At 40.9% G+C, this 27,985-nt stretch overlaps 1 protein-coding gene and 1 long non-coding RNA gene across 13 annotated transcripts in view; one reads left to right on the top strand and one right to left on the bottom strand.

Annotated features, from left to right (window-relative positions):
• The window catches only part of hyi (hydroxypyruvate isomerase), a 46,047-nt gene extending 18,449 nt beyond the window's left edge, over positions 1–27,598 (bottom strand). For 2 of the 12 annotated variants that reach the window (XR_007880643.1, XR_007880644.1), the window contains exons 1-2: positions 27,304–27,598; positions 27,035–27,146 (exon numbers count right to left, since the gene is read on the bottom strand). Coding sequence is in view for 1 of the 12 variants with exons in the window: in XM_051377865.1 (XP_051233825.1) it covers positions 22,368–22,502; positions 23,335–23,404; positions 23,483–23,532; positions 24,395–24,473; positions 25,294–25,408; positions 27,035–27,146; positions 27,304–27,502 (760 nt within the window). In the remaining 11 variants the exon portion in view is untranslated. Of the gene's footprint in view, positions 1–22,016; positions 22,287–22,367; positions 22,503–23,334; positions 23,405–23,482; positions 23,533–24,394; positions 24,474–25,293; positions 25,409–27,034; positions 27,147–27,303 lie in introns of all 12 variants that reach the window. The other 10 variants (XR_007880635.1, XR_007880634.1, XM_051377865.1 and 7 more) reach the window with 10 other exon arrangements.
• LOC127350837 (uncharacterized) lies at positions 10,293–11,864 on the top strand. The gene is made up of 3 exons (XR_007880648.1): positions 10,293–10,350; positions 11,679–11,747; positions 11,843–11,864. It is a non-coding gene; the product is annotated as an uncharacterized LOC127350837 (long non-coding RNA).
• Positions 27,599–27,985: the final 387 nt, after the last annotated feature.

Raw genomic sequence — 27,985 nt, forward strand, 5'->3', positions numbered from 1 at the left:
AATCTGAAAATGGATGAATTCGCTGGTGTCGAAAAATGTCAACAGACTTGTCTGTTCGGTAAGTGCTCAAGCTTATGAGCGTATTAGGCACCTTTATTGTGGTAGCCGTTACGTTAATTCTTTCACGGAAATATAAGAGGCTACAGGTTGAGCCTCTGGCGAATAAAAAACTGATAACTGGCGGCTATGTTCAAAGCAAACTTGTGAGAAAGTATTAAGCCATGGTTTAACTACTATTACAAAATGTTGTTTTTCAGTAAAAACAGCTTGCGCAAAGCATTAACCACGATCCACTTTCGTATTGATAGAGCATTAAAATGAAGAAGTAATGGGACAAAAAAATCAAGGGACATTTAGATATAGATAAAGTAATGGAGTGTGCGGTCCCAACATGACTTTATTGAAATGGAATTGTCAGCGATTAAATATTTTGATAGTTGACAGCACTAATTTATATTTAGTGTTCTAAGTCAGCTTTTGTTTGAATTCATTCATTATTAGATACATTATTTTTGTGGCAGATATTCCTTGATTATTTTAAACTCTAAAAAAATACCAGTCAAGTTCTCTGCTACTGCTTAATAGTTGCTAAAATATTTTACCCTTTTCATTTACTTTTTGATCTGCCATGATGCACTATATTCCTCATGCACTTTGCTATTTGTTGTTATGCAGGTGGGGTGTTCGAGACTTTTATTTGGACTCTACGCACAGCTTCTTTTTTTGCCTTCACCAACAGATTATATTATATTGTGTAGGTGATAGTTTGTGAGATTAAGGGTTTGTAGTCGCAGCTGGACCTTTCCCTCTGTCATGATAATGCCAAATCTGAAATAATAGTCATACAAGTGAGAAAGAGTCATAAAGTCAGTGAGCATTATTATAGTAGTATCTATCTTGCGAAGACTAATTTCAGCTTCTATGCCTACTCCTTTAGACGAAACGAACGGTTTGGCTTTATGATCTCCATCAGGTACATAGCGGAGGAGGAGAGATCTGTGTTTAATAGTCTCACGTGTCATATCATACGTCATCTGTAGCCATATGGATCCATCACCCTCTATTTTTTTGAGCACATTTATTATATGAGAACCTTCTGTGGTTGTGATGATTCACAATTTTCAAGATCTTATTTTACCCTGTGCTCTGTTTTATACCACCATTGACTGCTGACTCTCTTGCCCGTGGGAGGCTGTGTCAGCAGCTAGTTGGAATCATGTTTTTGCCAACATGCTCACGTTAGTGTTGGCAGATTCTTTTTGATATTACTACTGGAATGAACATTTACATTGTTGGTGTTTTTACTGATTTTAGGTTTTCTCCCTCCATATGCAGCCTGTGTATTCTGGATTTTTTTTGAACCATGTGCTGCCATATTATCTGCCCTTCATTCTGACACTCATGCATATACGCTGGATCATAACCTGCCCTGTTTAATCATGATTCCACTCTGACCATTGTCTCCCAGTTGAGGTTTCACCTTCTCTTTATAGTTTTCTATTTTGATCTTAATCTTAACGTTGTACTTTAAGGCATATACATCTGGCTTGCGTTTTTAATGCATTTCTGTCCTACATCTAACACTTTTCTTTTCCGCCTGGGCCAAACAATCTTCATAACCACACAGTGTGCCATAAATTTTGTCCAGCATTTCAGCGTCACAGTGTGCTAAATCTTATTTATGATAAGCTGCAGGGGGATGAGTGCTGGGATTCGTTAGCTAACTTGGTAGCTTTGTTCCATGCTGTTAGTTGCACAACAAACTGCACATTGCCTGTACAGTAGCAGCCAGTTATATTAATAATAATATTAATAATAATAATATACCTCTAAAGGAAGTGTTGTATTATCAACAATACTTTAAGTCATATATCTTTCTCTTACCTATATGAAAGCAGTTGGGCTCACTTTCCATATAAGCTGATAGGGGCAGTATTCATAGAGGATTACCATGGCAACCTAATTAGGGTGTGTGTGTGTGTGTGTGTGTGTGTGTGTGTGTGTGTCTATTGTGTGTCTCTGTGTGTGTGTGTGTGTGTGTGTGTGTCTGTGTGTCTGTGTGTGTGTCTCTGTGTGTAGATTTACACATGCTGTAAATGCTGCCACCCACTGCTGACTAGTGGTTTATTCTCCACTTCTCCAGCTAGTGGAATAGTGGCAGATATTTAACAGACTGGATTTCCTACATTGACCTCACAGGCGCAGTCTTACCAAACAGGTCAGCAGCTCTATTGTGTGTGTATGTAATGTGTGTCTCATTACATTTTGCTTGGTAATAGGAAAAGGTTTGAAACCATGTTCTTATTTATTCTAGTAGTATCTCTTCAGTCCTCCCTTTCCATCCATCTGTCTGTGTGTCTGTATTGTCTGCTAGTCCCACCTCATGTCATCTCTCCATCAGGGGGCAGCCTCCTCACCAAACCTCGTTGCAGCCGTTCCCAGATACGGAGTATCTGACATGCGGTATGTCCCAGCCATTTCAAGGGAGGTGTCTCACTACAATCGAGCTTCTGCCCTCCCACACCCACGCTCTGCTTGCTGCCATCAGCCCTGGTCTCTTCCTTTCCAAATCTACATGTCTGTGTCATTGTTTCTTCGGGGAATGAATGGGTTTCAGTGTTCAATAAAGTGTGCTTTCGTACCTGTGGGAGCTGCGGTGCTACAACATACAGCAGCCTTAAGCAAGTACAGGGTTAGCAGGATGTAGTATCTCAAGGCTGATTTGCAGGCTGAGTCAGAGGTATTAAAGTACGCCCTGTTTTTGAGGTTCAGACATCGATTAGGCCTCCCTTTGTGATTTCCTTTTCTCCTTGACTTTCAACAGGCTGTCCGTCTCCGTGCTTGCTAGTTCGGGTGTTGTGGGTCTCAGCTTGTGATTTTTAAGTGTCTGTGCTGCTATTGTACCCTTCTTATTGCCCCTATAATCATCTTACTGTATTTCTTCTTGCTTTGCTTGGAGACCTGTGGGTTGACTCTGGAGCTAAGGATTTAATTCATACCTCAGTTCGGTATCTCTTTGGGTTTAAAGGAGTCAATCGTTGAATAACGCAGACACAGAGAGCTGCTGCTGCTCTGCTAAGCTATTAATCATGTAGACGATATTAAATCTGGTTGGTTCTCTGGCACTGGAGTATGGGTTAAAGCCAGAGGTGTAGTGCTTTGTTAAATTTTCCGAAGGAAGCACCTGTGACGTGCTGGATTGATTTTTCAAAGGTTCTATGGTGGCTTAGTTTATGATAGTCAACTTTAACTGACGCTACGATCAAATGTTAAGCTGACACCAATTCATCATGTTTATAATATTACATAGCAATAAGCAAAACATCTAGCTAAGTAATGTTGGTCTACCATAAGTGAAGTAAGGTTGTAGTAGTGTGGCATTGAGCTATAGGTGAGAAATAAAAAAGTAGTGAGCAAATGAGAACTCGTTCAAAAACATTTAGTCTTACACATAATAACTAGTGATGATTGGTTCTTGAGCACTTGCTAGAAATATAAATGAAGATTTATGCATCACTTTGAGAAAAAAGTGTCAGACGCCCGTTCCTGCTGTTCTCTAGCAGCATTACATCAATGGTTCAAATCCACCATATCTGAGCAAGAGAGAAAATGATGTGGACTTTGGGGTTCAGTGTGGGGGCCTCTTAACTCAAAACTCAACGTCCTCCACAGCCCCCAAGTGCAGACAACTACTGAGTGTGAAAGTCACCGGATGGGATGTGCTTAGAAATCTGAGGACTGTAGCAGCAGGTATTGGGGAATCATTCCTTAATTAAACATACACATATGGTGGGCAGTTTATGGTAGTATTTTTAGACTTAATATTCTAATACTTAAAATGTCATTCACATTTTTATGTAAGAACATGTTTCATTCATACATATATATATATATATATAAGTTTTTTTAATGTTAGGAAAATATGTGTAAAGAATTGACCTAAAGGTTTGTCTACACTTTACATCAGTTTTTAAAATATATTTTGGGAGCTTTTATTGCCTTTTTTTAATGGATACTTAACAGCTTAAGATGGACATGGAAGGGGGAGAGAGGGGATGACATGCTGGGGCCAGGTTGGATTGAACCTCTGCCCTGCTAGCTGGGATCAACAGTGAGCTATCACGGGTGTCACTTTTAGTAGCCTAGACCGCTGGTGAATTGTGTTCACAGTCAGGTAGTTACAGCTCATAGAACCTACACGCAGAAAACCAACACATCAGTCAGGTATGGGTCACTGCATTAGCTACGTATGTGTGCAATACAAAACAAAATGACATAGTGTTATTTGTTTAAAAATTACATATTCAAAAATATTTCTGTTTTCCAGGACAGAGAATGCAGGGCTACACCCTCAAAGTGAGAAAGCGTCAGTGGAGGCCATCATTGCCTCTCCCTATCATGAGTCGCCTTTTTCCAATCAACTTGCTTTGATTACAGATTGTCTATCCAATGTAGCCCTGTCATTAACTGCCTACCACAGGTAAGGCTGACAGGGCAGAGCAGCCTTCTGACTCAACTGGTTTCAATTTGTTTATTGAAGATACACGACTTGTTTAATTAGATAAAGACATGAGCCGTTTGGGATTCTGAGTTAGAAGTAATAAATATCTTGATAGAGGCCTTTTAAAAATGTACTAGCTCTTCAAACTAAAGAGATGTCTGTGATCCCCCAGTGGCTTCCTGGCACACCATAGATAGCAGCGAGGTCTAAGCAATTTGTCACACCCGGGCAGCAGGAACATACCACCGGAGAGAAAAGGATTGTGTTCATTTTCATTCATGCTCTATTTTAAATGAATATTTTATCTCTGCAATGAGGGTAGTGATGATGGTGAATGTCCTGCACCCTTGCTACTTTCTGTGAACAAGCGGTGAGGCAGGAAAGGTGTTGAAGGTTCCAGACACGGAGGCAGGGCCTGGCGTTTTCTTGTAAGAGGCTGTGGCGTTTATTTCTTTCCTCTTTGATTTGATAAAACTATTTCTGTATGTTCCCAGGCAAGTGGTCAGATGAGTAACAAGGAGAGCTTTAGCTCTCCTGTAAACTTTTATTATTAACGTGATTAACTGCACTTTTGCCAACCTCTCATTGCAGCCATTTGCATTTGCAATTAATGCTTTTGTCAACTGCTGATGTTGGATTTGTTAGTAATTAAATAGGCGCCATTATGAATCTGATTAATATCAAAATTGCTTACAAAGGCTCTCACCGAGGCAATGAAGTCTGAAACGGCAGGGCGCTGGCACAAGCGGTCAAAGCCTGGAACGGCAGGGTGTTCCCCTTCCAAGTGCAACAGGTTCACCAGTGGATGATTGCACAGATATCATTCAGACTAAGCTGTGACTGCGCGGGTCTATTCATTTTTCAGGTGATCCCGTGTAATGAAAATGTGTTCCACTGTGGCTGGCACATTGTCCTCTGACTATCTATAGTCATTTGTAACAAGTGTGGTACCCTCCCTCTGTTTTAGCTCTCAATCACTCACTTCACTGGGAGTGTAGTGGGTTCGGGACCTGATGCAGTCCCACTCCTTCCTTCGACTCCACCTACTGAGTAGTTCACAGGTACACTTGAGTCGGCTGCCCACGCTGACAGCACTACAGCCAGGGGGCCACCAGCTCACCGACCTGGGCTGACTTCATCTCCCATCACCCAGACATTCCCAGGGTTTGCAGTGCAACCGCGTCTTCCCCAAAGGTGGGTGTAGCTTTTTACATAATATTTCAAGTCACCTTTGCTCAGTTGCACCTGAACATCAGTCAGGGTAATAGTTTTCCTGAAGCAATGTTACTTAGTCCTCATGAAAAAGCTTTTGTTTCAGTTCCACAGAAAAAGTTAAATCTACCCCATTGTTTTCCTCTTCCATTCTGTATGTGTGTATCACCTACCTTTGTAGCCCTTTATTAGAGTCTTTGCAGGTAAATAAAGGCAGATATTGCATCTTCTCAAGACTGTTAAAAGCTCTGTGGGTGGGCAGGAAGGCTGGTTTATCTTGCGTGATTATCTTTGAAGTTCTGATCCTTGTGCACATCAGGGGAATTTTCCATCTCCCACGGGGATGATGGCAGCTCATCCCAGCTCTGGCTTCATGCTGTGCGCCACCAGCACCTCGGCAAGCCGCTCGCATGTCACAAGGCTACGGTCACCACTGGCAGCAAGGGACGCCTGACCTAGGTATGCACTAGTGGCTCTATGGAACAGGTAGGTGTTTCCCAGGATCACAGAATAAATATATTACTCAGTTACATAAGCACTGCTTCATGTCATTACTCTGCATTCCCTTCTTTATTATTGCCTAGTTCGGGCTCTTACAAGGATCTGGAGGGCCTGCCACCATGACCTGGCGTGTCCTGGTGGTGTGCCATGAAAATGTGCGGCTCATTTGAGGAACAGTCCAGACGGGAGGCATTGCAGGTAAAGGGTATGAAGAACAGATTAAAGAAGACATAAAAGCATAAATACTGAGTATAGACAAGTCATTGGTGAGGTAGGCGCCTTTTCACACTGGAGCACCACGTAGTTATTAAGGGAATCTGGGAAGAGGCTATTTTTCCACTAGTTTTCCTTATAATTCATCAAGTTGGTGGCGAACTGCAGTACATGTGCGGTGTGCTCTGTGTTAGCTCTAGTTTTTTCTTAGTGTAAACCATTTATTTATTTGTAATTGACATTTGCAAAATGTAAGCCTGTCCCAACACTAGCCAGTTTCAGCTTCAGAGTTGAGGATAATGCTGATTTTCTCTGTTTTGTATTACTTGAAATATAATATCTTTGGGTTTCGGGGAGTTAAAAAGTCTATAATTAAATGATCAAATTGGCGGCAATAATCAAATACAATTTGACGGGTCTTACAAATTAATTGGATAAGTATGCTATCATGCTTGCATAGGATTGTATTTCTTTTAAGTAATGAGTTTTATGAGCACATTTCTCATAAATTTAACTAAAAATCAAATAACCATGAACAATACTGTCCTTTATCCTTGGTAGCACATGGACATTCCAGTTGAAAAATAATAATCACATTATATGATTGTACACCTCAGAATGAGGCGTGTTCTCTTCCTGGAGTCCTGTTGAACCGCCATATTTCTGGAAGTAGCCAGAGACATCAGGACAATCCCAATATTGATTCTAATTATAGGTCTCATGTTTCTATTACAGCCATAGTTTGTCCCCCGTTTACCTTGTTTACTCTCCCACTAGATGCCACTTTAAATCCTACACAGGTCCCATAGCCAGCGGCTCTTATAACTCGAAATAACACATATCTAGTTATAACCAGTTCATTGTTATGTATTAGTTGCACTGGAAGTTGTTGTTTGCAGCGGTACGGATATTCCACTAATAATGTCATGATGTATCCTGTACCTTTATTTGTAGGTTGCGGTTCTATGTGATCATGACTAGTCAGAGAGGCTCTTCCCACGCCTCCCTGCTGACATGCGTAGCTTCAGAAGCTTCCTCAGATCCACCCTGATCCTGGTGAGGGCTCGGAGGAGGCTCCCCCAAGATCGATCCAGAAGGGTTGCGTGGTGCAAGCAGGGACCTCTGGGAAGAAACATCATGGAAGCTGAGGCCGCCTCAGTCCCCAGCGACGGCAATGAGTTTTGCCCTCTGGCGGGGGGCGGAGGCATCAGGGGCACCTGCTACCCATCCCCTCTGTTCCCTCTGCTCAACAACGAGGTGGCGTCAGCCACCGAGCAAGATCAGGCCGGCGTGGAGCAGGCCATGGGTCACTGCCGCAGGGATAACCTCTGGGGAGGCTGTTTCGAGGAGAGCACCTGGCCCTGGACAAACTAGAAGCTAAGCAAGCTGTGGTTTGGTGAGCTGGAGGGGCTGCTGGAGGCTGTGCAGAGCCGCTCAGTGGGGAGATCGACCCAGGCCTAGATAAAATTCCACTTAAGCTTTATTTCCCTTCATTTTAACCCTTCTAAGTTTTTAGGAGGAACTGGGCGGCCACCGTTCAGTAGAACTCAGATCTGAAGCACTGGTCTAGGGCACTGACTGGAGAATTGACTTAATATACATATTTTGATGGTGGGGGAAACAGGAGAGTTCAGCACTCAAAACTAATCTTTAGATGCACTATATCAGGAGGCCTGGTATATAATAATTTGAGGGTCTATCACAACCTGTAGTTTGTTTAAAAAAACATTGATAGATCATAGGTGTTGAGATCTGGAACATGGTGACATCTGACGGGTTCTCCACCTGAATTTTTAAAATGATTAGGCAAGGGCTACCTGTTGTAAACATTCATCACTTTGACCTGCTTGTACTTAGCCTCAGGGGTGTGACTGTTTTGGCCAGTCATAAAGTGAAGTCTCATGGTTTGGCTAGTAAGTCCTTAGACTCTAAAAGTCCCTAAATATTTCACTCAATAGAGACTAAAGGCTTTCTCTAGTTTTCGTTGCTCTAAAGAAGCAAGAGTTGTGTACCATGCACTAGTTGCTTGGGACATCCATTTTAAAGGTTTAAAGATTATCTCTGTGCCACAAGCTCCAATCATCTGGTATTGCGAGACCATGAGAGTCAGGGTCAGTGCTCAAGTCCCAAAGTGTGAGCGACCCAGTGTGGGGACCAAGTGGGTGGGGTTTACCCGACATCGAAGTGGTGAAGTTGCAGATTGCAACCAACTGAATACCACAGCTCAGCCTTTGCCATTATGCAGGAGAAAATGGTAGCGCATGAAACTCCAGAAAAACACAAAAGGCCCTATCTAGAGCCAGTGTTTGGTTTGTTTGTTATGGGCTGCTGAAGAAACATGACGGTTCAACATGCCGGTAGAAGAGGATAAGGATAATTCCTGCCGCCAACCACAGTGCTTACTGATGGAATCAGAATATATCTTATTTATTTATATATATATATGCCTACATATTTGTCAGGTTGATTTGTTGCTCGCCTTTTTCATCTTTGGGCTTAGAGGGTTATTAAATCATTCAAGTCAGTAGGCTAAAGTCCAAGTGGGTCACAAGTCATAGGGTGGTAAAGTCAGAGTTGCACTAGTGTCATATAAACTCTGACACGGCTGGAAGACAGCTAGAACACTGTATCTTATACTGAATGTCATTGACCTACACTTTCTTTTACCTCTTTATATGTAGCAGAGAACGGGTACTGTTTCTGGCGGTGCATCCAAAGGAATTAGGTTCCAGGTAGAGCTGGATAATGGATGCCTCATAAAGTGACTTTAAAATAACTGAATCACTACAGGAAACACTGCTACTAAGATGGAGGAAGGTATTAGGTGGTGAGCCAATATTTGGTCAAACGCCTGCATTACTTGTGATATCACTACTTGACTGCTCTTCCAAACAACCCTTTCTTTATATGTAAAATGATTCTGTTGTGTTTTGACTGATGTGGGGGTGGTAGACATGTTGCGCAGGCTCACATATCAGATAGCTGACAGATGCTGTTCACTGGCGCTTGTAATCAACCTAATACGAGGCACTGCCAGTATAGGAGCGTGTCTGATAGTGAATTGAAGAATGCCTCCACCCAAATACAATGGAGCTGAATGGTGAATAATAAACATCTCTTACCAAAAGATGTAGGTGCCACAAGCTAAATTTCATTGTGTTGGCTGATGGCAGCGAATAAACCAACCCTTCTTGATTTTAAGAAATATAAGAAGACTTAAAAATATACAGGCCTAGATTTCAGCATTTCATTCATTTCCTGTGAAAAACTAAATGCGATTGTAAGGTTATGATTTTATTTGAGATGCGAACTTTGAAGACCTGAACTCAAGCTGTATTCAAGGCCTTCACTGTGTGATAAACAGCCTTGTCCTGCATTACGAGAGGATGCAGTCGAACAGTGATGCAGTTAATAGGACAATGGTTAAATATCAAGGAGAAGAAAACACTGAATTTGTCAAAAGAAGCCTTTTAAGCATGTATGATTGTTAAAAAATGTGAAATATTTGTGACAATGATAGAAAGGGACCCCCTTAACAAAGGTTGTGAACCACTGATCTAGGTTATGTTTTTGTTGCAGTAGAGAATGTCACACAGTATCCAAATGAAAATGTTGGCGGTCACATACAACCATGACAGGAGGTAGACTTTATTAATCCAACAGGGTCATCCGTGTAAAACGTTTTTATAATCATATTTTGTATCCTAGCTGAATGTCAGGTACAGCAGAATGAAACACAGTCTTCAGATACAGTTTATGATGAATGAGCAGGCAGTTTGCTAGCAATGGCGGTGGGTGTTTGTGTTGCTGCAGGACTGTTTCCTGACCATGAGTCCAGCCTGGTACCAGAGTCTGATCAAGTCCTGCTGAACCGCTTCCCTCAGAGCTGCAGACACTTTGGCGACAACGGCATCCAGTACCTGGTGAGACCATGCTCCTTATTTCTGTTCTCTTTTTATGTGACAGCAAATGAGGCGTGGTCAGAAACAATGTTGGTGTTCTCTGGTGTTTAGTGGTTTCTTGTTTTGTTTGTATGTCACCAAGTCAGCCTCAGCATTCCTCTGGCTTCTGCTCGATGTAAGGATTGGGGACAATCATTTCATTGAAAGAATAGTCAATTGGGGCTGTGACAGCTCAGTACTTAAATGTAAAACGGGCTCTGGAGGGATTATTTTTATCTGGAAGAGGATTATTATTGGATCATTTGTGAAACTATTCACTCAATTTGTGAGAAGAGAGAAATCTGAGATCAAAAGAATTTCTGGGTACTGACAGACTATGACCACAGTCTGACCTCTCCCCCTCTGTCCTTTCCCTTTTTCCATTTTATTAGCTGCATCTTTTCTGTCTGATGTTTTCTGTAACTGGTTCAAAGGCACGTGTTGTTCACTGATCCATTTTGGGTCAACTCACAGTGGTGTGCTGTTTGTTCCTGACGGCTACAACAAAGCTTTCTGTACACTAGAACTCTAATTTAACAGCTCTGGCTGGAGTCTCTCCATGGCAACAGCCACTGAGACTCATGGGTAGAATAGTATTTTGTGCCAATTATATCACTTACACTTTACATCACCATACTGTTGTGCTTCAGAAATCTGGATGTACTTCTTTCTGCTCCTTCAGGCGGCCATTGCTTTGCATTCAATCTATTACACGCTCTGCTGTGTAAGCCTTCACAGTGAACATCAAATCTGGATTTGTGTTTTTCAGTGTTGTATAACTGTCAAGGTGGTAAAACTTCTCTTAGAATATGATTTCTCTGAATCAGTGTGTGTATAGTGTAAGGCTTCTCATAGTCAAGCAAATCCCATAATACACAAAATCAGTTCCTCGCTGACTGCTCTACTCTGACTCTCAGCTTCCATTGGTTCCCTACTGAAGTAAATCTAAAAAAAACACCCAACAACAGGTTTCCCACTCATCCTGGAAAATCTGGAAAATTTAGACACTAGTTTTCCAGCCATGAAAACACCTGGAAATTTATTAAAATGACCAAATATCCTGAAAATAATCTCTGTTGTCCTGGAAAATGTTGGCCCCTCACTCAGATTGCCTATGTAAACCTGGGTGCGTACACAGTTTGCTCCAGATCTACTAACTGCCAGTATTTTACCATTTGTCACAAAAAGTGTGTCCTTAATGTTTAACATCATAAAGATGAAATAAAAGAATCCTTGTAAGTAGACAACTTAACTTTGTAAAAAAAGTCGATCTAATCTCCAGTATATCTCTGTCTGCCATCTTGTTTCAGGCTGTTCTGAACCAAAAGTTCACTGACTGCTTTGTTTTGGTCTTTTTGGACACCCAAGCTGGAAAAACAGTGAGTTAATGTACTGATATGATTTATGTTATTATTTCACTATAGCTGTGCAAACATCTCGGGAGTGTTTCTTTTACATTTTCTTCCTCCCACAGAGTCTGAAGGTCGTGTTTCGGGGACCGTGCCGCCGCAGCCGCAAGCCAGCAACAGCCCCCTCCTCAGCTGGTGTCCATGTATCATCACCTGGAGTCTGTCATCAACACCGCCTGCTACAATCTCTGGACAGGACTGTTGTAGTATTGATCAGTGCTGGACTTAACCTCGACTCATGTCCATGTAACCACGATCAACACATGGAGACACGAGGCAACAGTGGAGGAAAACGGGTCAGCATTGGGAAGAGCAGCATACCGGATGAGTGAAGTTACCGTATTTCTGCAGTACCCTGTAGCACACAGGATGCATTCAGTAGAGAACTGACAAAAAAGACCAGAGTTTCCAAACAACAAACTCAACCCTGACATCTGTTAGCCCACCTAGCTCCAAACCAGTAGGAAAAAAATGTGATTAAAAACTAAATGGCTCCTAACTGGTGTGTAGAAACCCCCCATTAGCTGGTTCAGTGTCTTTAATCCTCTGATATACTTGCTTTTGACCAGGCATTCATGTGTGCATTATAACCACCACATAGCCTATGTCCTGGATTCCCTCAGACCGTTGTGTGTGTGTGTGTGCAGGAATTAACGCTGCACAAGATGGAATTAAACCCACAGAGGATGGTAGTAGTGTACGTGTGTCACCGTGTTAAGTTGGAATATGTGAAAATGTTCCAATGTCAGCCAGTGTCGGGCCCATCCTGATCTGCCTCACAGTGGGTAAACGTGTGAATCCACTAGTTCCTCGCAGTACGCAGCTGCAGCAGGACCAGTACCTCTCACATTGAAGCTGTATACTTTGTTAAAAAGCAAGTATATCACAAGCATTAGTTTCTCTGGGTACTGTGACATTTTTCACTGTGCACAATATATCTAAAACTGCCTACAATGCAGTTCATCGAGCCAGGCTAACAATGTATGTATTCCCTCAGTGTATCATTGTAGGGGCACAGCGCCTCCGCTAACGTCAGAAGAAATGGATGCACAATTCTGAAACATGATATTAAGCTTCAAAGAAAATTAGCAGACTTGCTACATGAAGCTGGCAGACACTGTGTTATATGTTGTGTCAAAGATGGGGTAGGTGAGCGAAAAATCCAATACTGATGACAAATACCAAGATATAGAGCCACAGCAAGTACTGTAGCTAACGTTAGCTATGTTGTGGGTTAGCAAGCTGTCGCTAATGTTGAGCACAAGAATAACAAGTTAGCGCTGTGTGGGTCGCTGACTGTGCACCTGGTTTAAACTGTTCAGAGCAGGGATAATTGGTTCAGAACTTAGGTGGTTCCCAGCTGGAACCAAAGTGGGCGTGTCATATTCCACAGGTCATTGTGCATTGTACAGCACCCTCTGTTGATGACGCATCCTTGATTATTATGGTTCCACTTACAGCACAGTGTTTCACTAGATAGCCCTTCCAAGCATTGGTTCAAGAACCAAAACTAATTTGATGGAAACACACTATATATTTGTTTCCCATTTACAAAGCCAGGGCTGCGTCGAGTCGAGCAATCGGACTGCAAGGAGATATTTGCTCAATTTTGAAGTGTATTTGATTAGAGTGGCATTACCTAGAAATGCTTACCCCACCCCCTAAACTTACACTACACATTATAATCAGCCTTTCTGCACTTTGATGTTCATATTGTACATATGTTCAACTGACAGGCCATGGCGTGCAGCTCACACTGAATGCACAGAACCTCCAGTCAGTTTTGACAATTCCAGTAACATTTAATAAAAAAGACCATGTCCCCCAAAGAGAGAAACGCAACTTTAGCTTTGTGCAATTCTACTATGAATGGAAAGTAAAAAGAATATGAAGCCAGAGCTGGAAGATACAGACAATATGGAGTCTGTTCTGCGGTGAGTCAGCAGTCTGAAACTGCCAAAATCTAAAGGATCATCCATGAGCCAGATTATTGATCATTCAGGCAATTAATCAGGTGCTGTGACCTTAATCTGAACGCCAAGTGACAACTGATGTGGCGGACGTTTGTCCCGATCTGGCGGATATTTGGGGCAACCAATCAAGGTTAAAATTGGGTTTAATAATCCACAAACTCTCTGCCAGGCTTTAGACAGCAAAGGCCACTTATTTAATGAGAGAGGCGATTACTTTGACCTTCATCTTGTAACTACATTGATAATGAGGATCAGGATCTCAGCAGGTGACGGATCCATCACATAAATTCAGTTCACAGTAATTAATCAGAGTAACACATGAAGATGTTGGGGAAATCAGCTTTTACAAGCTGGGAAAGGTAGAGGTAACCGGCTGGACCAGGGGGGCAGCATCGCCCACCACCTCAACTAAAGCTGGACATACACTGTACGATTTCGCAAAATAATGTTTAATTCCAACTCCTACTGTACGAGTAAATTGTCTGCGTTGTAAAGCCAAACTCACGACCTGAGAGCTTACAATGAAATGTGAAAATGAAAGAGCCCATTGGCCCCTGCAGACCGCTCTGTCTATTGACAATTGGCATTTGATGGATCCAAGGCAGGTCAAGGCTAGCAACTGGTAACAAACTGAACACACACAGAAACTGGGCTTAAACGGTACAGTGTATGCCCAGCTGAACACTTGAGCCAGTAATATTCAGTGTTTGAAAGATGCAGCTTGTGCTATAACTCCACCTGCAACTGAGCAGGTCTATGAAGTCTGAAGCGGACACCCTGTTGGGTCGGGTCCTCAGGGTTTTCAGGGATCAGGTCTGCCTGAAGTCTTTAAGCACGGAGCCTTTTACTGATCGGCTGACCATTCTGAGCAGTAAAAGTGGAAAGCAGATGAGATTTGTCCATCTCTCTGTGGATCAGGACCTGGAAGGTCTTGGAGTTCTGTGCTCTGACACATATTCTGATGACCTGGTGGTTAAGGAAACATTTTTACCAGTGGAGAAATCGCTGCTTGATTTCTTTCTCCTCATATTTCACTGCGAACCACTAAATGTTTATCAGCAGCCTGGGTTTACTGAATCTGATGCTTCAGCGTACGGTCATATATATGATGGATGTGTCCCACAAATCCGTTTGCTGGTTTGTCTGTTTTAGGGGTCAACCAAACACCAACTTGCTGTTGGTTGAGGCTGTGACTTCTCCAGTTAGAGTTCACCAATGTTGAGCTCCACGCACAACGCAGATGCTAATCTCTTTTACCACTGGAAGCAAAGGATTTATTCAAACTTTGCTTGCAGGGAATGAAAGTGAATTGGAGGATTCCCAGTGCATGTGTGACCGTGCTGAAATGCAACGCAAGCCAGTCATAAACAACCCACAATGAACACTTCTGGCTTTATAACTGCACAGGTTTCATACTCCACGGCTTCATTAATTGGTTTGATGTATCCTGTGCCTTCTGATAGTATTTTGCTAGCTCTTCATACAGTGTTTTATATGAGAGTCAGCTGAGATGTCAGGAGTGCAGAGTGGGAAGGCTTTTATGTTAGATTTTCAAAAGTGTCAAACCTGTTACTCACTTGAACCCCACTGCCGTATCTGGTGCCCTGAAGTGCCTTTCTCTGTTTACTTTCTCCTTTTTTCCCCCTTTTTTTTTTATTCTCTAACCTGTGAAGTGATACTGTTCATTCATTCCATCAGCTCTGCATAGAAGATCTTTGGAAACGCACACTCCTGATGTTATGCAGTGAAAGTGCCTAAGTCGGTTCAGAAAATGTGACAGAAATTGCCTTTCATAAGAAAGAAAATGGGTCACATTAACTTTGATGATTTGCATAATAGCATGCCACGTGTCATCAGTGCAGTGTTTCCAAAGCATGTTCAGGGTGATGAGTTTGACTTCTGTTGTGTATTCTGAAACAGTGCAGCTGGTAATCGCACCTCAATTTACAAGAGGGCGGAAGCCAAGACATCGCTACAAACAGAGGCTTGGTATTCGTCACAGTACCTTGATTAATGACATACTCAACGGCCTTAGATTTCTACACCTTTTCACTGGAAGGAAACCAAATACGTGTTTGAGCTTCTTCGTGGATGTAAAATGAAGAAATGTTGAGCAAAGCAGCGCTGTCACTGCTCAGTCTGAATGTTAAACACTAGACATTCATCGTGCAAAATGTGAACTGTAACAAGTTAGCCCATAGCTTTTTGACTCTGTGATATAAACACTGCACTGTCCCTAACTGTATAATGTATATTATGTATATACACAGAAGACTTTATACAGTATGTGAAATGCTAAATAAAGCAGTACGATGAATAAGAATGTGTTGAATTGTTTTCACATTAACACAAATACTGTGGGAATTTGAGATGGAATAAAGTCTTTGCTTATGATTAAGGGGAAATAAACCTCTACGATAAATGACTACACTGCACTAACTTGAGTCAGCTGATAAATTTGATCAATAATTTGGGACTAGTTTGGATTTTTCATCGGTAAAAGATGACCCAAAGGACTGGTGTGGCAGCTAGCAGTGCAGTTGCAGATTCCAACTCCCTCCATCAGCCTCCCATTCCAAGCTGAGGGGAAACTACAGTGGCTGCAAAACTCGTGACAAAAGCGGAAGGCCCTATCGAGAGCCTGTAGGTTTGTCCATTCTGGGCTACTGTAGAAACATGACTGTTCAACATGGTGGACTCTGTAGAAGAGGACCCGCTCCCTCTGTAGTTAAAAACAGCTCATTCTAAGGTGACAAAAACACAGTGATTCTCATTTTCCGGTGATTATACACTGATGAAAACATAACTATCAATATTATATTCCATTTCTGACATAGATCCTCTTCAGTATTACACACTGGACCTTTTCATAGACAGCTCACAGTCTAACAGGGTTCCCACTATTTTGAGAAAGCATTTCCCAGGAGTATTCTTGATAATACAGGACAGCACTTGCTAACAAAGTCATATAATTTACCGGCAGACCTTGTAATGATACATTTAACCCAGATTTATTACATACATGACCAGCACAGGTAACAGTTCAAATTAAGTAGAATTTAATTTATTTTATAGAATATTAATCTTCTTCACCTATTAGTCTATCAAAAGCAGCTGCAGAAAGTTTGTTGCACATGCAATTATCGTCTCTATTAACCACAAGACATTTTTCCACTGGGCTTTTATGAGAACTTTGCTTGTGGCTCAAGAAGAAAATACACTTGACACCAAAAACATTGCTGCAAGTTTGTTCCACATGTGGTAAACCTGTTGTAAAGTGTTGTTCCGTGCAGGTTCTCCTACCAACAGCCGTGTTTCAAACTAAATACATGGGCAATCTGAGTGAAAGGCTAAAGTATGCCTGTGTGTTTTGCACCGGCATGTACAGCGGGTAAAATAAGTATTTAACACGTCACCATTTCTCTCAGTAAATACATTTCTAAAGATGCTATTGACATGAAATTTTACCATATGTCGGTAACAACCCATGCAATCCACACATGCAAAGAAATCAAACCACAGATATCCATAAATTAAGTTATGTGTAATAATGTGAAATGACACAGGGAAAAAGTATTGAACACGTGATGAAAGGGAGGTGCAAAAAGGCATGGAAAACCAAGACACTAGCTGAAATCTATCAGTAATTAGAGAACAATCCTGCCACTTGTAAGTGCAAATTAATATCAGCTGGTTCAGTCCCAACTGATGGCCTATAAAAAGGTGTCTCATCACCAAGGTGTCACACAAGAAACATCTCATGATGGGTAAAACCAAAGAGCTCTCTCAAGACCTTCGCAACCTTATTGTTGCAAAATATACTGATGGCATTGGTTACAGAAGGATTTCTAAACTTCTGAATGTTCCAGTGAGCACTGTTGGGGCCATAATCCAGAAGTGGAAAGAACATCATTTCACCATAAACCGGCCGCGACGAGGTGCTCCTCGCAAGATTTCTGTGAAAAGAATTATCAGAAGAGTTGTCCAAGAGCCAAGGACCATTTGTGGAGAGCTTCAGAAAGACCTGGAATTAGCAGGTACAAAAAAGAAAACAATAAGTAATGCACTCAACCGCCATGGCCTGTATGCACGCTCACTGCGCAAGACGGAGAAAAAGAATGTTGAAGCGCGTTTAAAGTTTGCTGCACAACATTTAGACAAGCCTGTGAAATACTGGGAGAATATAGTCTGGTCAGATGAGACCAAAATCCACTCTTTGGATGCCATAATACACAGCATGTTTGGAGGTCAAATGCCACTGCACATCACCCCAAAAACACCATACCAACAGTGAAGTTTGGAGGTGGGAACATCATGGTGTGGGGCTGTTTTTCAGCATATGGCATGGGTTTCAGAGAAAGAAAATAAAGCTGCTAGAATGGCCCAGCCAATCACCTGACTTGAATCCAATAGAAAATCTATGGAAAGACCTAAAGATCAGAGTTTATAGAAGAGGCCCACGGAAACTTCAAGATTTGAAGACTGTGCAGAAGAATGGGCCAAAATCACACCTGAGCAATGCATGCGACTAGTTTCTCCATACAGTCTTGAAGCTGTTACCAACAAAGGCTTTCGTACTAAGTATTAAATACATTTCACTAAGCATGTTCAATACTTTTTCCCTGTGTCATTCCATTTTATTACACGACTTTAATTTCTGAAATTATTTATTTTGGTTTCTTTGCATGTGTGGATTGGATGGGTTGTTACCAACATCTGGTGAACATTTCATGACAATAGCACCTTTAGAAATATATTTACGGAGAAAAATGGTGACGTGTTAAATACTTATTTTACCCGCTGTATGCTGCCTTGAAATGGAAGTCATGAGCTCGGGGTCACGCCATGAAGTCCTGCATGCAATGGACTCTTCTTGTGAAATAGTAAACACGACCCCATTCGAACGCAGCAGTACTGTCAGTGTACTTTGCAGCCAACAGATTTTAATTTTGAAATGAGGAAACGAGCGGTTTACGAATACATTAAGTTAATACATTAGTTTTGTTTTTACTATATTTAAGTATATTTTTTAATTAATGCCATAATTCAAACAGGATCAGTTTTTGACAGTAAAATGTTTTAATATTAGAATAAAATACGGTATACAATGGAATTAAATCAGTACATTTAAAAATGTACCAAGACAAAGTTAGGGATACTGTAAACAAAAGAAATAAAAGTTTTCAATTAACAGTTAACAAGCAACTGGTGATTTAAACACTAAAATGTGATATGTGATTTGTCATTTAAACACTATAATGTACTGTACCAAATGAACCTACATGAGAAGTGTTGGGCTAGTTACTAAAACTATGAAATGTATTTATTACTTTTTAAAAGTTATAAAGTAATATAATTCCAATTGGTAAAAGTGATCCTTTTCCGAATAAAATTAAAATCGAAGTAATGGAATATTTCCAGCTGCTAAATGTTTCCATCTAGTTTCCTCCATGATTACACAAATGAATCTAAGGATGTGGAGGATGGTGGGATGTCAGATCAGTAGGGGTGACAACAAAAGTAATGTTGTAACTATTTCTGGGGGGGATAACTGTAATACCGGTATTATTACTGACATTTATTAGTAATTAGTTACACTACTAATTACTTTAGAAAGTAATATTACTGTAATATTGTTACTAGAAATGCTTTACTGCAGAGCACTGTACATCAGTGGTTCCCAACCTTTTTCCTTAGAACCCCGATTCTATCATTTGATACTGCATACGGACTTAATGGGCTTCTTCTCTGACAAATTCAGTGTTTTCTTTTCCATAATTCTTGGCCATTGTTTCATTATTAGTCAATTTACTTTACTTTCCTTTTCTTCTCCTTTTTGTAAATCAAGAAGGCCTTGCAACCCCTTGTAAAGCTTTGGCGACCCCCAGGTTTGGAACCACTGCTATACATCATACTTAAACTGGAAATATATTGAAATACACTTGGATTATAACAATTAATTTCATTTCAGTTGAGTCAGTTTCATGACTAATATAATTGAAAAAGGAACTCTCAGATGTTCACTGTATATGTAAACAAAGTTGTATAAATCCTTTAGTGTCAAATTTGTAACACAACCTCTGGTTGCTCAACCAGTCAAACATCCACAGCTGCACACCCACTCTGGTCTTCATTCTGGCTGATTACACCTGCGCTCAGGTTGAAGGAGGGCAGAGACGTGCTGTGAATTATATGTCACCAAACTAATATTGATACAAATTCAATTTAGCAAATCTAACAGTAGAGTGGGGAGATGTCAAACAAGCACCATCGGGACACTCCCACACAGACCTGAGCTCTAATCAACCTACTTACTACCTCAGTGAGCCAAAGATACAGCTCTGGTCGCCACTGCTACACAACGCCATCCTGCAGTAGTCCTGCATGTTGTGGAGCCTGCTCTACACCAGTGTTAGATGTTCAGCAGCAGTCGAGGCACAAATGCAGAAAAATGCATTATTTTATGGTCAATACATGAGTCTGTTTCTAGCTTAGAGTTTTTCTTCCAATCCATATTCTTACTAGTGCTGTCAAAAATGTACCTAAAATGAACTTGTTTACTTCCTGTGATGACTGACCTATGATCTGTGACGATGTGTGTAGGCCCAGCTAAAGATGGATAAGGACAAGCCACACCCACTGCAGGATTGTGGTACTTTCTGTTTTGGTCTGTGAATAACCAAACCTAGCAGAAGACAACAGACAGACAGAAATCACTGGACACATCTCTGATAATCTGCATATTATAATACACACACTGCTCACCCCATTGATAAAGAATGGAATCCACGATCAGTTGCACCATGCACCAACTGTGAGTAAAATATTTAAATATACTTCCTTTGTGTTGATTCTACATGAATTCTGCAATTTCAAATTTAAATATATATTATTACAAGCTTCTGTCTGAAGAATACAAAACGCAATGAATTGCAATTAAATTGTGCCATAATTAGGTAATTTTTTTAATCAATCAAAAATGTATTAAAAAGGTTTTTAAAAATGTGTCCCTAAAAACTGCAGATGAGAATTTACAGGATAACTTTACCTGGCTAAGATCATGTTAGCCTGGATGAACTATTTGAAAATAACTGGGATTCTCTTTAAAGCTGATAGGTTGTTAGATTGGATTCCATTAAGTTATTGTTTATTATTGTGTCCTCCCCCTTTATGGATCTATCGGTTTCACATTTAAAGCTGCAGCAGGTCATTTTTATAGAAATTTAAAAAGTCATATTTTCTGAACTGAACTACCACTACCACTATAACCTGAGAGTAGTACATGTACTTCACTGAACTCTGATTGGTTGTTTTCATTCAGGCACAGTGGATTCTTCCAAATGTCATTAAGAGGAACCAGAGGAACAAGATTTTTTCACAGATTATCTGTCTCATGTTCTACTGTCAGGATATAGTGAAAGTTTCAGAAAATATGACACAAGTCAGGAGTCAGCCAACCTGGAGTCCAATCAATGAGACGAGATTGGAGGTGTTGGTTAAAGTCTCCCTGCCCTATAAAAACACACACCAGTTTTGAGTTTGCCATTCTCAAGAAGCATTGCCTGATGTGAACCCTCAAAGAATTGTTGACTTGCATAAAGCTGGAAACAAAAGTATCTCTAAAAGCCTTGATGTTCATCAGTCCACAGTAAGACAAATTGTCTATAAATGGAGACATTTCAGCACTGTTGCTACTCTCCCTAGGAGCGGCTGTCCTGTACAGATGACTGCAAGAGCACAGCACAGAATGATCAATGCAGTGAAGAAGAATTGTGGAGAAGAAGAGTGTCAGCCACAGACTTACAAAAATCTCTGGCACATGCTAACATCTCTGTTGACGAATCTACGATACGTAAAACACTAAACAAGAATGGAGTTCAAGGGAGTACACCACGGAAGCCACTGCTGTCCAATAAAAACATTGTTGCACGTTTGAAGTTTGCAAAAGAGCACCTAGATGTTGCTGTCATCGACGGATAAATTAATTCCCAAGTTTATCAAGACATTTTGCAGGAGAACTTAAGGCCATCTGTCTGCCAATTGAAGCTCAACAGAAGATGGGTGATGCAACAGGACAACGACCCAAAGCACAGAAGCTTTGAGGGAAACGTTTGGTTGAGGTTATTGCTGCCAAAGGAGGGTCAACCAGTTATTAAATCCAAGGGTTCACATACTTTTTCAACCCTGCACTGTGAATGTTTACATGGTGTGTATAATAAAAACATGAAAACATAGAATTGTTTGTGTGGTATGAGTTTAAGCAGACGTGTTTGTCTATTGTTGTGACTTAGATGAAGCTCAGAACACATTTTATGACCAACCAGGAATCCAGGTAATTCCAAAAGGGTTCATATACTTTTTCTTGCAACTGTATTTCTTGATTGTACAAAATAAATGTTTAGGTCATGTGTGTTAAGATAAGGCCACTAGAATGGAACTTGGAAAAAGTTAGTCCAGGTAGAAGTGGTGTGATTGGATCATCACTTGCTGTGCGTGCAGTATTCTCTGATCCAACCCAGACCCTCCTCTGTGAAGCCTAAAGTGGGCGGAGAGGATTATTAACATGTATTCTTTCTAAATGGGTTTCATAATTAATCAAACAAAAAGAGCCCCTCACCAAGTGGCTTATATTCACAGCCGATGTATCCCTGGTAGTCGTGGTCCTTCAGAGTGTTCAACAGGTAGCTGTAGTCAAGCTCTCCGGCACTGTCAGGCTCATTCCTGCCCGGAACCTGAGCAATCTGAACGTGACCTGAGCGAGACGATGAGACTTCTTCTTAGACTGCTGTTTCTCAACTTTATTACCTCCAGAAGCTTACTGAGCATGCTCTTTAATCAAAAGCTCTGCCCCACATTATTACAGTCAAACGTTTATTCTCAGTAGCTGAAGATGCACTGGTGTGACTACAGTTCCCTCACAACAGGCATTTCCACACAAGACTGATTTTCAGTGTGAGATATTTGTTAGATATTGTCAGAAATCACTCAACCACTGTGCGTTTAATGGCTTTGTGAGATTGAGGGTGAGGCAACAGCATGAGTTTGCACATTTCTTATCCTACCTCGTCCACATCTTAGTTAATTATCTGAATCGTCAATACAGGCTTAGGTCAGCTCTCAACAACCAATTTCTGTTTGTTTGGTACAGAACAACAAATATCACATCACAAGTTTTTTTCAATTAAAATATACATACATACATACATACATACATACATTGTATATATATACACATATGTATATATATATGTATATGTATATATATGTGTATATATATATACACATATATACATATATATATGAAAACACAAAAAAAAAAAAAAAAAAAAAAAAACAAAAAAAAAAAAAAAAAAAAAACACACATATATATATAATATATAAAAAAAAAATATATATATATATATATAATATATATATAAACAATATATATATATATAAAAAAATTAATAATATATACACACATATATATATATATATATATATATATATATATAGAAATAATATCACAATACAAGTGTATAAATGTTCTCTTACACCACTAATCATCATCATTCTGTATTCATTTGTATGAAGATCTGACTCACCGATTATGGGGAAATACTTGTGTATGTTGTGTGTCAGGTTTCCATCCATTATTTGCCAGTGAAAAACATCCTGAAACAGATCAGACATCTGTAAAATCAAGAGCTTCATCATAGTTTTTTGTTATTATTTTGAGGTTAAAACACCCACCATTTGCAGCTTGATATTTGGCTTTCCAACCTTCTCTAGAATTGCAGCTGCTACAGACACAAAAATTTATAATATCAGCTGAGACATTATGTATGCCAGAGAGGACATGGTAGACATGAGACACACCTTTATCACACATTGCTGTACTCATACTGCACAGCATTGACGTGTCTAACCTTGTCTGAGTCATTACATTTCCATTTATGATAATGTTCAGAGAGTGCTCTGCACTTACATCAATGGACTTAAAACATAAAACACATTAGCAGTGAAAAAAATGACTTATTACTCACCAGTTTCTCGTGTCATATCAGACATGAAAAAACGACAGCTCATGGGACATTTTAAATGATTCACACACTCACATCCAATATGGCAACCAAAAGTTTGTTGGAAGAATGACACCACTGGTGAGTGCAAATGTTAAATGTGTTCTTTTACACCAAATTCTAAATGGTAGGAATGTCTGTAGTTGTCTGTGGGCTCAATGTTTGATCATTCAAATATCTGGCTGGATAGTTTGTAGAGAACAGTCTGAAGATGTAGCCAGTTCGGTATCAGCTGAGCAAAAAATGTGAGAGCAGAAAAACAGTGACAGATTTCATAATTCCCACCAGCTCGAAGCAAGTAAACATTTCTGCTTAGCTGGGCCTATATTTTGGTGAAAGTTGCAACGTGGTTGTTTTAGATGGTTGCTGTAGCGCCACTATCAGGGCGATTATCCCACAATACCAGTTGAAGAGGTTCGACAAAGGACTGGACCTATGTGGAAGGTTTTATTTATTTTCATGCAGATTTCCTGAAGTGATTCGTAAAAACTACTTCATGCTAATGAAACACCATTTGTTTTTCAAAGGTTGTTCCATGTGCTGGTTAGTGTCTGCATTGTCTCACTTGGACACAGTGTCTTACCTTGATGAGGAGAGTCCAGAAAGTACCTGGGATCTGTAATCCTTGTGTTGATTGGTTCAATCAAACCAGTGATTCCTTCCTGTGAGGATCAGTGATTTCACAACCTTAACAAATCATAAGGTGATACAGTGCTCCATCAAAAAAGAAATCACAATTATATTAGGAAGCATTTATTCAAGGTGGTGTGCTGCTAAACTTATCTCATCTAACTAATATGTGACATATTATACATCCAGTGCAACAAATAGATGACTACTACAAACTTAGGGTTGAGCGAGTACTCTGTCCCAACAGATAATGGACTTAATGTGAGTACGAGTGTGAAACGAGTAAGCTTGGCACAATACCTGAATTTTTAACATTGATTCAAAGAAAAAAGTCCAAGCACAACAGAAGTTTTGCTTTTTTAAAATGAAAAGCCTGCACACAATACCGGTACTGAAAAAGTGACTGAACACATAATGGGAACCAGTGGAGTTTCTTCCCCATTGTTTTATCTGTGCAGCCCTGGGTTGGAGCTTTGGTACTTTGGATACTACTGAATGATAGTATCGAATCATTTTAAACAGGTGGTAATCAAAAAATTATCTAAGTATCCATACCTCTGACAGCCTTGCAAATGTAAATATAGCAACTTTTAAACATAACAAAAAAAAGTTGTTCTATAAATAGTTTTTCTGATCAACCTATATCAATTTCAGGCTTAAATGAGCCACTTCTGATTAGCCTCACCCACATTTGGCCAGAGGAACCCTATTGTACTACTGTCAGGATATAGTGAAAGTTTCATAAAATATGACAACAAAAATATTTTATAATATTTGCCATATCACTATATTTCTGCAGAAATTCCCTACTGCAGAAAGCTGTTATTATGTTGGACGGATAAGGTCACCCACCTTTGAGAGCATATCAGCAGCATAGTTTAGGTTCTGCACAAAGATGGCCTCCATCTCCTTGGCAACCGCCATTCTGTGTGAGCCCACAGGAACCCTCCCGGCCATCAGGTGGATCCTGATGAATTCACAGCAAATGCTTTACACACTTATGCAAAATTGATGAGGTGAAAACCTGCTTTATATCCTTACATAACTATATAGACGCTTATATCAAAAACAGATCAGCCATAACATTATGACCACCTGCCTAATATTGTGTAGGTCCCCCTTTGCCACCAAAACAGCCCTGACCCGTCGAGGCATGGACTCCACTAGACCTCTGAAGGTGTACTGTGGTATCCGGCACCAACACGTTAGCACCAGATCCTTTAAGTCCTGTAAGTTGTGAGGTGGGGCATCCATGGATCGGACTTGTTTGTCCAGCTCTCACAGATGCTCAATTGGACTGAGATCTAGGAAATTTGGAAGCATTTTTGCTTTGTGGCACGATGCGTTATCCTGCTGAAAGAGGCCACTGCCATCAGGGAATACCGTTTTCAACACAGACCTATTTCCAATGCATTATATTATTTTGTCCTTTTACAGTTGTGGTTCGGGAGGCAGACACCCTCACCACATTCAAGAGTAGGCTTAAGACATTCCTCTTTGATAAAGCTTATAGTTAGGGCTGGATCAGGTGAGTCCTGAACCATCCCTTAGTTATGCTGCTATAGGCCTAGACTATCGGGGGATTTCCCATGGTGCACTGAGCTCCTCTCTTCCTCTCTCTTTCTGCACTCATTCATGTCCCATTAATGCATGTTACTAACTCCACTTCTTCCCCGGAGTTCTTGTGCTTTCTCGTCTCGCAGGTTCTCATGGATCCTGGTGGAGCCTCCTGCCATGGTCCTGCTTGACTGCCATTGTCAATACTGTTGTTGCTGTGCACCTGTCTGTCTGTCTGTCTGTGTCTCTCTCTCTCGCTCTCTCTCTCTCTCTCTCTCTCTCTCTCTCTCTCTCTCTCTCTCTCTCTCTCTCTCTCTCTCCCCCCCAGCCCCAACTGGTCGAGACAGACGACCACCCACCTAGAGCCGGAGGATCTATCCTAGGTTTCTGCCTTTTAACAGGCAGTTTTTCCTTGCCCTTGTCGCCAAGGTCTTGCTCATGGTGGTACTGTTGGGTCTCTGTAAGTAATGTTATAAAGAGTTCGGTCTAGACCTGCTCTATTTGAAAAGTGTCCTGAGATAACTTCTGTTATGAATTGGCGCTATACAAATAAAACTGAATTGAATTGAATTGAACTTATATACACCCTAAAAGCGATGTGCTTTTAGCACTTTTGGTACCTCAAAATGCACATCCCAGACTCTTTCAGCACGTTTGGGCCTATATAGAAACACTTACACTTGTACAAACTAATAGACCTTTTTCACAGCAGCCATTCTGACAGGAAATAGCAGGGTAAACACAGGCATTACCAATGATACTTATTCAGGTCAAACAGAGTGGAGTGCTGCTACTGTGCATGTTGGCTCACAGGGAGGCAAGGAAAAACTTCCTGTTAAAAGGCAGAAACCTAGGACAGATCCTTCGGCTCTAGGTGGGTGGTTGTCTGTCTCAATGTCCCATCTATTGTTTACCCTACTACTTCATGTCGAACTGGTTGCTGTGCAAACGGTCTATTTGTTATTCCCCAAACTGGTTTGGGAGTGAAAACAATACAGAAGTGGATATCCACTGAGCCTTTACTCAGATGCTTCACCTTTTGCAGTCCAACGCTCTTGCATACTTCAGAGCCAGATCCAGACCCTGTCTGAACTCTGCCTCTCTTCCAGGAACTGCTCCAAGACCAAGATCACCTGCCTTTACATCTCCTGCGACACACACACACACACACACACACACACACACACACACACACACACACACTTATTATTACCACCACCATCATCATCATGCTCTAATTATTACTAACCATTCAGTATCAGTCTGACTGTCATTCAGTGTGAGGCCCATGCTGCTGTTGTTTACCCGGCGGGGTGTTGATGAGGACCACCTCCACTCCTGTAGCCTCTCTGGCCCTCTGAAGCTCCTGCAGGTCGCAGTCGTACAGCCAGGCTGCCTCTACGGCCTGAAAGCCAGCCGAAACAGCCGCGTATATCCGCTGAGTGAAGTCTGGAATCTCCGTGAAGAGCCAGGAAATATTCGCACAGAACTTCAGCGGAGCCATGCTGTGTTCACTGCTGAGGACGACGACCCTGCGTTCAGCCTGTCTCTCTGTACTTCCAACCCGCTAACAGCCGCGGTAAGTTAGCGACAGTTAGCTAGCGTCATAGCGGAAACATGACGGGTACACTTTCAAAACAAAACTATAGATATGACTTGAGGCAAGCACAAAATACCAATAGCTTATTTGTTGTTAGCTTTGCATTGCTTAGGAAAATAATTTAAAAAGTAGGTCTGTTTATTTCCATTTATTTATATTTTTCTTCTAGGTATGTTACTTTTCATTATTGTACTTTGCAAGCCGTTGTTTTATTTTGAAAATATCAACAGAAGTAACTTTAGGTTTTACAGTGTTTGACCCAATGGTCTCACCTGACCATAAGAGTTTTGTTATTGTCACATGACTGCTAGCATGCTTCTTGAAATGCGCAGGCGCTTGAAGTGCTACAGGATGTTCACTTGTCACAGCTACTGTATGAAAGAATTA

Source organism: Dicentrarchus labrax, unplaced genomic scaffold (genome assembly GCF_905237075.1).
Source record: "Dicentrarchus labrax unplaced genomic scaffold, dlabrax2021, whole genome shotgun sequence".
Lineage (NCBI taxonomy): Eukaryota > Metazoa > Chordata > Actinopteri > Moronidae > Dicentrarchus > Dicentrarchus labrax.